Genomic DNA, 10,270 nt, shown 5'->3' with positions numbered 1-10,270 from the left:
AAAAGAGTATTACACCCCATACATCGACTAATTTACACCAATTAACTTCATCTTCCCAAAAAAATTAAAAGCCAAAACAAACTCATCAATCATAAAATTAACTCCCTGGATCAATGTAACTACATATGGGGCCTACCAAGCCGTTCATGTTTGTGGGGCCCTTATGAAAATTTATAGATTTGCTCATGGGATGTCAAGTGCATACCTAGATTGTCTGTCTTCCTCATCTCATAACTTTTTCATCTTCTTCTATTTTTGTAATCACGGATTCACGGTTAAGCCACGTCAATATTTTATATTGATTTTTTTTATAAAAATAATAAGACAAAAAACAATAAAAATATAAAATGTTGACGTGGTTTAACCGTAACCACATAAATAGAAGGGTATGGGATGGGAGATGGCAGACAATTCCCGTTCATCAAGTGGGGGACTTTCTTGGCTACTTGAATATTGGGTTTTTTTTTTGAGTATTTTAATCGTTTGACCTTTATTTTAAAATGTTTGGAATGTTTAAGAATTTTTTTATTAAGTGAAATTGCACATTGGTATACCCAATAGGTAGTGTTATACACACTTATTTTTACCTCTCACATTTCTCTCTTAATTTTCAATCGAATCGAATGAAATGAAAAAGATTAGTGAACAAAAATTAACAAGAGTGTGTTAGAGGTAAAAATAATAATACTCGGGGTACTCAAGTTCTCATATTTTGATTTTGTCTAATGTCATTTTAACATATATTTTGTTGTTTAGAAAATAATGTACATGTTATTAGTTTTTTTTTTTTTTTTGAACTTTAAAAAATAACGAACATGTGACATTTTAAAATGAGGTCAATTCAAAATGTGAGTTTAAAAAATACTCATTACATAAGTATTATCCAAATAAAAGGAAAGGGATCCCGGATCTCTCCCATCAAATTCACCAAATCAAGGGATATGGACCCTTGAAATTTGATCCAATGGTTACAAACAAGGAATTTCTTTAATAGTTATAATAACTTTAACCGTTAGATCAAATTTTAAAAACTCAAATCCCTTGATTTGGTGAATTTGATGGAAGAAATCCGAAGAGGTCCCCTTCCCAAATAAAATGAGTGTGAATAGCAGTACTATGTGCAAGTTGATCGCTCTTGCTAGTATGTGTTTGAATCAATCAGTTTGCAAACTTTAGGGAATTCAATCAGTTTGCTAACTTTAGGGAATTCAATCAGTCCCGAAGATTTAGGAAGATGATCACATTGTCTCGTCGGCCCCTCTCTGTGGAGGCCATTATCGACCGAAAGAGCCAAAGAGGTGGGTCGTGGTGAGCATGATTGGTGCTAATAAGACCAATCAACGCAGGTGAGTTCCTGACACGATCGTTGCTGCATGACACCTGCTCACTCTTATCATTTTCCACAGGTGGCAATGCCTCATTTGGTTTAATCATTTCAGCCGCTCACGCGCGTGCGAAATTTGGGCCATATAAATTTTACAATGCTTCAACGACGAATATAACTAATAAGTTTGACATCACAAAAATCAACTTTTGTGCACCTTGGCAGGCTTGGATTGGTTGTCGGGAATAACGCATAAATGTTTTAATGGAAATATCACATAAAATATTTAATGACATTTGATCGAACATTTTAATGAGTTATAATCATCTACAAAAGCCATGATGCGCGGTTGTCGATAGCAGACAAAGGTCCTACCGATTCTAGCTCGGGTATTTTGTTGATGATAACTAACTAACCGTGTTGACCTCTTGATGGATCCGCCGCTGTTACTAAGGAAATCGTTATTTAGCTAAGTACTTACACTCGTCGGTACACAAGACGACTTAACAAACCGTTTAAAAAAAAACACGGTGACTACATAGACCCAATTAAACGAGTCTATCATGACATCAAACATGGGTTACTGGCAAAGAGAAGTTGATTAGCAATGCATTAAGGATGCCCATTAGCCTTATTCCCTTTACCCTGCTATCCAGTTTTCGGATGCTACCTGCTTAAAAACAGAAATCATTCAATCTCATCGCAGTGTCAAACCGCAATCACGCTAGAGCCATGGGCGCTTCATGCATTGCACTCAAAACGATCATAAAACAGCGCAAGTACCGGCAACTCCACCGTGTATAAGGTTTACATGCTATGAGCCGAACAATGAATCCCACAACTGCTACATCAAATTTCCTTTTAACCTAATATGGAATTACAACAAAGATTTTGTTTTTCTTCTCGAAAAAGCTCCTGGGAAAGGGATCCTCTCCAGATCCCTGCCGCCAAATCCACCAAGTCCGAGGATCCGGGCCATAAGTTAAAATAATTTTAGTCATAGCACAGCTTAGACTTGTGCCGACAAAAGAGAATAGCACCTGAACCAAAGGAACGGGGCATGCTAGTAAAATTTTACGAAAACACAATATTCAGGAAACCATAAGACATTAGTATGGATAACAAAACAATCAAACCATAACAAGGAAAAGGAAGAAAGGCAGCATTGGACATTCAGTTTGAAAGAAAAGTGAGTACAATTTCTGACCAATATATTTCTTATTATAATTTTCTTGATTAAATACACCAATGAAAGAGAATAAGGCAGCCTCAAAGTAAATTACATTATGCGACCATATCATTAGTATTCAACGTAACACAAACTGTCAGTACGAGTCCACTGCACGTGACCATAGCATTAATATTCATCATAGGTGCCAATACAGATGACGGAACCAACAAGAAAACTTTTGTTCAATTTTTGCATTTTCACACGACTCGAAATTAGATATATGTAATTTAATATTGCTAACTAATTTGAATTAACTCTTTATTTACTTAAACTTTCGAGAAAGTATTAATTAGTTTATGGAGTAGATTGTTTGCAATTGCTTAAAGGATGCGCCATATTTCTAATAAATGATTGACATGGTTGATTTCAGTTTTCCTAACCTTTCCCAATTCGGACCTTCTCCCAATTCTTAGCCGTATCTTGGATGTTGGGAGGAGTTTTCATTCATGCTCCTGGTCGTGGATTCCATGATGGACAAATATGGCGGCGGATTTTGTCGCAAGGAATATTTCACCAGAGATGTGCAGCTTTGGCTGGGTTGTTCAACCTCCATCTTCGCTAGTTGGCATTTTGAACAAAGATGGTCTTCCCTGTCCTCCTTTGTAATTGGGGATGGGTTGCACTGGTAATAGGGCGACGATGGTACCTGTTGAGGTGGTGTCTTTCTTGATCCTATTTATCTGTGTCTGTATCTTCTGGGGTTGCGGAAGTTGTTTCTCTGCGTGTTGTTTGGCCTTGTGCCTCTATGTTCTTTGAATCTATCCTTTTACCAAAAAAAAAAAAAAAAAACCTTTCCCAATTCTAGTTCCTTTTCCTTCTCTCTTATCTCTTATACGGTTTTACCTTCGCTTTTTTTCCTACATCACCAATTTGTCACGCTCTATGTTTGCTTTGGGATCACCAGAAACAGTTTGCATATCACTACAAAATCCATTTAAAGTGATTTCATAGTTTGCAAACAACGCATATATATAAGATGATTTGTGCACTCGGATAGCACTAAAAATTTGAAAACTTATGATCTAGCAAATTATTTTAGATTATGGTGCAGATAATTTGATTATAACCATCTCCCTTAAATAATACAAACATAACATAAAAGAAAAGTTCATGTCCCATTAGCTATCAAGAAAATTAAGAAAAGACGTAAAATTCAACATTCTAGTGCGAGTTCTTTGAATGATGTGTTATAATTTCTTTATCTTGCCAATTTGATATCTGAGACAATGGATAGTTTTTACCTGTCATAGTCAAGATCATAATTCCTCTGAGAAACAGCCTACATGGTAAGCTCCGGAAACATTCAAACTCAATGATACATTCGATGTGTTGAACTGCCGGTAAGGACGATAAGCTGGAGGTAACAGTAGAGCTGATTTCTGGTCCATTGCTAGCAGCCGTCCACACTTGCTGCATAAAAAAATGTAACGTCAATAACTACGAAGCCAGTAAAGATTTCAGGGGTATAAAGTGAGAAGGTCGTACCTGCAAACTTTTGTAAAGAGAGTTTGATAGCTGCAGATCCAATGCTAGAATGAATACAGAAAGTTAGAACTTAATGCGTATAAGCTGATGCACGCATATAATTTAATAAACCAGTCAGTTCAGTGGAACATGCTAGAGATGATACCAAAAGACAATGGAGAGCTGTTTCAGCCCGAACTCCAATGAAATACTGCAAAGCAATAGCAGCATGTTCCTGAAATACGAAATGATACGCAATTTAATAGAAAGGACCATTACTTGACAAAAATAAACATGAATAGACAATTGAAGCTTTTACCGTGATGTTTATAGACATGATAAATTGAAAAACCTCTTGAATGCATGTAGCTGCCTCCCTGTTATAGAATGAAAATGCAATTATGCTCCGGTGCGATGGCAAATGCTTTCGCCCATGAGCGGTAGGTCTCGGGTTCGAGACTTGGGAGCAGCCTCTCCATAAATGGGGGTAAGGCTAGCCGACATTCACCTCTCCCAGACCCTGCGTAAAGCGGGAGCCTTGTGCACTGGGTACGACCTTTATATAATCTGAAAGCCAGTGAAAATCTAAAGGAACACAGGATACATGATACTTTAACAAAGCATGAAACTGGGATATGTGTTTTAGCTTTTAGGTTGAACAAGCAATGATTACAACAAATGATTTAAGTTCATCGAAACCAGAGTTTATGATATATCGTCTATTGAACCCGAATGCAAGTATTAGTTACTTCAGGATGTTCAACCGTACGGGTGGTTACAGCCTGACAGCTCCACTGTACAATTTGATAATACTACAAACTCTAATAGCATACAACCTAAGTAGCATCTGGAACTGTTGATACACAAAATCAGTGGGGACTTTGGTACAATAGAAAATGTTAAGTTTGTGACCCTCGCTAGATTGCTCCGGTCACTAGTGTGGATAAGTATGTAAATGGATAGAGACAGGAAAGCAAACACAAGATGTACGTGGTTCACCCAGATTGGCTACGTCCACAGAGTAGAGGAATTCTCATTAATTTTGAAGGGTTTACACAAGTACATAGGTTCAAGCTCTCCTTTAGTGAGTACAAGTGAATAATTTAGTACAAATGACATTAGGAGATATTGTGAGAGAATAATCTCTATTTATAGAAGAGAGTTTCTAGTTTCATTCTGACATTGACACATGTTGTGCTGTGATTGGCCTCTGATGTCGACACATGTCGCATTATGATTGACCTTTGATGTTGACATGTGTTGCGTTGTGATTGGCCTCCTAGTTGGAGGGAGACTTTTGTGGGTCATTGGCGGTATAATGTTGACCGATGCTTAGTAGTTTCGGGTTTGGTCAAGTATGGTACAAACAGTACTCCCCTAAGTTCCCGAGTGAATGAAGCTCCTCGGTTGGGGACTTGCAAGATCCAAGCCATTGAGTAATCACGAAACTTCTAAGTACCGAAGTGTGATATCATTTTCACTTGCCTTATCTATCTCATATATAGATGTGACATCTTTTCTGGAAGTACTTTTCCTCCATCTATGGGTGGTATCTTTAACCGATGAAGATGCACAAGGTAATGTATCAATTTCACTTGAAGCTTACTTGTAGTTTCGGGCTTGGTCAAGTGTGATACAAACCCTATAGTAGGAGTCCCTTAAGTCGTCGAGTTAGGAGATTTGCTGAATGAGGTAACAGACAAGGTAAGCAATCATACTACCAAGCAAGCAACCTGGATCGAAGGTTCGACTTCGGCTTCCGGTTGATTGTTCTCCTTCTCTTTGTGTCGTAAACAGCAACAAGGATAAGGAGAAGCAAATGGAGAAAAGATGATATGAGATACTTTTGCTTTTGAAGAAGTAACTTTCCACAGGCTTATTCTTGAACTGGGCTGGAGGGTTTTCTTGTTTCCTCAAGAGTATAAGGCTGACTCAAGAATTTGAGGGTCAAAACAAGTCCATTAAATCTAAAGTACGTTCGACCCTGATGATATGGGATACTTTTGTTGTTGACAAAGTAGTGGATGCATCGACACATGTTCTGTTATGCTTGTCTCCACATGTTTCCTTGTATCCTTCTTATTTGCTCTATCTGCTCCTCAGGCAGATGTGGTATCTTATCTGAAAGCATAAGATGTTGAAGATGAGTACTCGAGAGCAATGCCAGGTAAGTAATTAGGCAAGGGGTTCCAGGCAGTCAGTTCATGACTGGAAGCTTGATTCCAAGTGCTGACTGATTGCTCTATTTCTCCTTGTCTTGCAGGTAAGAACAAAGCCAAAGGAAAAGACAGGGAAAAAGCATGATATGGGATACTCTTGCTTTTAACCCTAATGATATGAGATACTCTTGCTCTATTGTGGCTTGTTTGCAGAGATATTATTGGGGGGAAAAGAAGCTGAGTATTTCGAGAGACTTTACTGAGAGTGCCCTCTCGGATGTGAAGAAAAGTTGAGCATTTTTTTTATTTGCAGGTTTGCCTAGCTGTAGAGGATGAAGGTCAACATATATAAGAATTATCCCAACAGCAAGTGGTAACGCTGTTCCTTTACCCTTCTCAATCATAGCAATGTAATGGGAGCTGCAATATTCACGTGTTTTAACTTTGTCAGAGCACTTTGAAAAAGTGGTCTGTGTTATCTGGAAAGCTGATGTTGTGTGTGAAGATTGCAGACAAGCTTTATCCAAGAAAATCTAGCTCTCGAAGTTCGGAGAGCGGTGCCTCTTCGGTTTTCGAACAAGCAATCATGTCGGGGATCTGGTTCTCGAGATTTGGAGAACGATGTCTCTTCAATTTTTGAGAAAGCAATCATGTTGGGAGTCTGGCTCTCAAGATTCAGAGGGCGGTGCCTCTTCAATTTTTGAGCAAGTAATCCTGTTGGGAGTCTGGCTCTTGAGATTCGGAGAGTAGTGCCTCTTCGATTTTTAAGCAAGCAATCTTGTTGGGAGTGTTTTCTCGAATGTGAGTAAAGGTTGGGCATTTTTGCCAGTCTGCCTTACCACGGAGCACGGAGGTTGACACACATAAGGACTTTCTAGTTATTAAGCAGTGGTGCTGTTCCTTTACCCTTGTGGGTAATAGTAGGGTAACTGGACCTTCAAAATTTATGTGTCTAAACTTTGTCAGAGATCTTTGACAAAGTTATCTGTGGTATCCGAGAAGCTGATGTTGCGTGTGGAAAGTGGTGCTTCTTCAGAATTTGGAGAGTGGTGCCTCTTCGATTTTTGAATCAACGACCATGTTGCCCTTTCTTTTATAAGGGCACCAATTGTGTGCAAGAAGTACATTCAGAGAGTTATTTCTTGTAGGAATTTTCCCCTTACTTTAGAGATTTATTACACCTCATTTCTCCTTCATCATTTCTGAGAATGTCTGGCCCATTCAACCGTCGTTTTGACTTGAATTTTGGTGAAGAGGCAGCCATGCCTTCTCAAGACAACATATGGCGCCCATCCTTCTTATCCCCTACTGGTCCTCTTACCGTTAGGGACTCTGTGATGAAGAATGATATGACTGCTGCGGTGGTGGCCAGGAACCTTCTCACTCCCAAAGATAACATACTACTTTCCAAATAGTCTGATGAGTTGGCTGTTAAGGATTCTCTGGCTCTCAGTGTTCAGTGTGCAGGTTCTGTGTCTAATATGGCCCAACGCCTATTTGCTCGAACCCGCCAAGTTGAATCATTGGCGGCTGAAGTGATAAGTCTCAAACAGGAGATCAGATGGCCCAAGCATAAGAATAAATAGTTGCACAGACTCGCACATGACTATGCTACAAACATGAAGAGGAAGCTCAACCAGCTGCAGGAATCTGATAGTCAGATTTTACTTAATCATCAGAGGTTTGTGGGTTTGTTCCAAAGGCATTTATTGCCTTCGTCTTTTGGTGCTGTACCGCCCAATGAAGCTCCAAATGATCAACCTTCGGTGCCTCCTCCTTCTGGGGTTCTGCTTAGTACTGAGGCTTCGAATAATCACCTTCTGGTGCCTGCTCTTTCTGGGGCTCTACCGACTGCTGAGACTTTTCCCGAGCAACCTTTGTGAAAGCTCCCTCTTGTTTGTTTATTTTGATTCATGTATATGTACATATTTGTAACTTATCAGAGATATCAATAAACAAGTTTTGCTTCATTTCAACGTATTGTGTTAAATACACCAAGGCATTCTTCACTAAGTTCTTTGAATTTTTCCTTTTGTTGAAGCTTGTATGTTGAAGCTTTGTGAGTGAAGCATGTAGGTTGAGGTAGTGCTCCCTTAATTTCCTGAGTGAAGAAAACTTCTAGGTTGGAGACTTGAAAAAATCCAAGTCATTGAGAGGCCGTGAGACTTTCGAGTATCAAGGTGCAGTAGCATATGGTAGGTGAAGCTTTTCAAATTTTTGAATTTTTGAATTTTCGAATTTTTACCTACAAAGCATATGGTAGGTGAGACTTCCGAAATATATATATATATTAAGCTTTGTAGGTAAAACTTTGTTGGGTACCATGAATTGATTTTGCTTCACACTATCTTGATCAAAATAGGTGAAGCTTTTGTGTTGAAGCTTTGTAGGTGAAGCTTTTGTAGGTGAAGCTTTTGTGATGGGTGAAACTTTTGTTGGTGAAGCTTTTGTGGTGAGGGAAACTTTTGTGGTGGGTGAAGCTTTTGTGGTGAGGGAACCTTTTGTGGTGGGGGAACCTTTTGTGGGTGAAGCTTTTGTGGTGGGTGAAGCTTTTGTGGGTGAAGTTGTGGTGGGTGAAGCTTTTATTGGTGAAGCTTTTATGGGTGAAGCTTTTGTGATGGGTGAAGCTTTTGTGGGTGAAGCTTTGGAGTTGAAGCTTTTATGGGGTGAAGCTTTGTAGTTGAAGCTTTTGTTGGGTACCATGAATTGATTTTGCTTCACACTATCTTGATCAAGATAGTGTGAAGCTTTTGAGAATTTGTAGTTGTCCTTCATTGATGAAGCTTTTGTTGGTGAAGCTTTTGTGGTGAAGCTTTGTTGGGTACCACGAATTGATTTTGCTTCGCACTATCTTGATCAAGATATTGTGAAACTTTTGAGAATTTGTAGTTGTCCTCTATTGATGAAGCTTTGTTGAAGATGTGGGGGACTAGAAATTTGAAAATGTGGGAGAGACAACATATACAAATTTTGCTTCCACACTGTTGAGCAAGAGATTGTGATGCAAGCCACACCTTGTAGTAGTCGAATGTTTGGATGAACCATATAAATTGAATTTGCTTCGAATAGTCTTGAATTTGCTTCGAAGGTTTGAGAATTGTAGTTGCCTTCTATTGATGAAGCTTTTGTTGGCACCATAAATTGATTTTGCTTCACTCTGTCTTGATCAAGAGTGTGTGAAGCTTTTGAGAATTGTGGTTACCCTCCATTGATGAAGCTCTTGTTGGCACCATAAATTAGTTTTGCTTCACACTGTCTTGATCGAAAGTGTGTGAAGCTTTTGAGAATTGTGGTTGAACTCCTTTGATGAAGCTCTTGTTGGCACCATAAATTGGTTTTGCTTCACACTGTCTTGATCAAGAGTGTGTGAAGCTTTTGAGAATTGTGGTTGAACTCCTTTGATAAAGCTCTTGTTGGGCATAAGTGTTCCCCTAGTTGAGTTGTCAAGCTTGAGGGTTTTTGATTATTTGTGAATGCTAGGAGTTCACATGTACAAGTTGTACCACTCGTCTTCTGGTAGGTGGAATGAATTGTGAGTTGCTTTCATCACTTGGTTGGTGGTACGAATGTGAGTTCCTTCATCACCTTTCATTACATTTCATCACCTGGTTGGTGGCACGATGATGAGTTCCTTCTTCACCTGGTTGGTGGCATGAATGGCAAGTTGTCAAATGATATTAGAGTACGGGTTGTACATTTCATCACCTGGTTGGTGGCATAAAGGAGAGTACGGGTTGTACATTTCATCACCTGGTTGATGGCATGAAGATGAGTTCCTTCTTCACCTGGTTGGTAGCATGAATGGCAAGTTGCCAAATGATATTAGAGTACGGGTTGTACATTTCATCATCTGGTTGGTGGCATGAAGGAGAGTACGGGTTGTACATTTCATCACCTGGTTGGTGGCATGAAGGAAAGTACGGGTTGTACATTTCATCACCTGGTCGGTAGCATGAAGATAAGTTCATTCTTCACCTAGTTGGTGGCATGAGTGGCAAGTTGCCAAATGATATTAGAGTACGGGTTGTACATTTCATCACTTGGTTGGTGGCATGAAGGAGAGTACAGGTTGTACATTTCATCACCTGGTTG

The 10,270-nt window shown here is 39.2% G+C and overlaps 1 protein-coding gene across 3 annotated transcripts; it reads right to left on the bottom strand.

The window, feature by feature from the left end:
* Window positions 1-2,030: 2,030 nt before the first annotated feature.
* LOC126594334 (mediator of RNA polymerase II transcription subunit 27-like) lies at window positions 2,031-4,435 on the bottom strand. 3 transcript variants are annotated; one of them, XR_007613214.1, is made up of 5 exons: window positions 4,339-4,435; window positions 4,186-4,254; window positions 4,041-4,084; window positions 2,936-3,965; window positions 2,031-2,364 (listed from the first exon to the last, which is right to left on the bottom strand). XR_007613214.1 is itself a non-coding variant. In XM_050260581.1 (5 exons), exons 1-4 carry the CDS (start codon window positions 4,354-4,356, stop codon window positions 3,812-3,814), a joined length of 285 nt encoding a protein of 94 aa, XP_050116538.1. In that variant the 5' UTR covers window positions 4,357-4,435; the 3' UTR covers window positions 2,031-2,364; window positions 3,797-3,811. The 3 variants fall into 3 exon arrangements, 2 of the variants coding, with proteins under 2 accessions (XP_050116538.1, XP_050116537.1); XM_050260581.1 differs by having other exon boundaries at window positions 3,797-3,965; XM_050260580.1 differs by lacking the exon at window positions 2,031-2,364 and having other exon boundaries at window positions 2,390-3,476; window positions 3,797-3,965.
* Window positions 4,436-10,270: the final 5,835 nt, after the last annotated feature.

This window comes from Malus sylvestris, chromosome 12, assembly GCF_916048215.2.
Source record: "Malus sylvestris chromosome 12, drMalSylv7.2, whole genome shotgun sequence".
NCBI lineage: Eukaryota > Viridiplantae > Streptophyta > Magnoliopsida > Rosales > Rosaceae > Malus > Malus sylvestris.
The sequence above is the reverse complement of the archived record's forward strand: the minus strand, read 5'-3'. Positions and strand labels throughout refer to the sequence as shown.

What these genes read in the sequence shown, in the direction of transcription:
- LOC126594334 (XM_050260581.1), bottom strand. An exon ending in CAGCTCTCCATTGTCTTTTG is followed by an intron (nt 4,085 to 4,185) that starts GTATCATCTCTA and finishes TATTCATTCTAG; the next exon opens with CATTGGATCTGCAGCTATCA. An exon ending in CTCTTTACAAAAGTTTGCAG is followed by an intron (nt 3,966 to 4,040) that starts GTACGACCTTCT and finishes TTTTTTATGCAG; the next exon opens with CAAGTGTGGACGGCTGCTAG.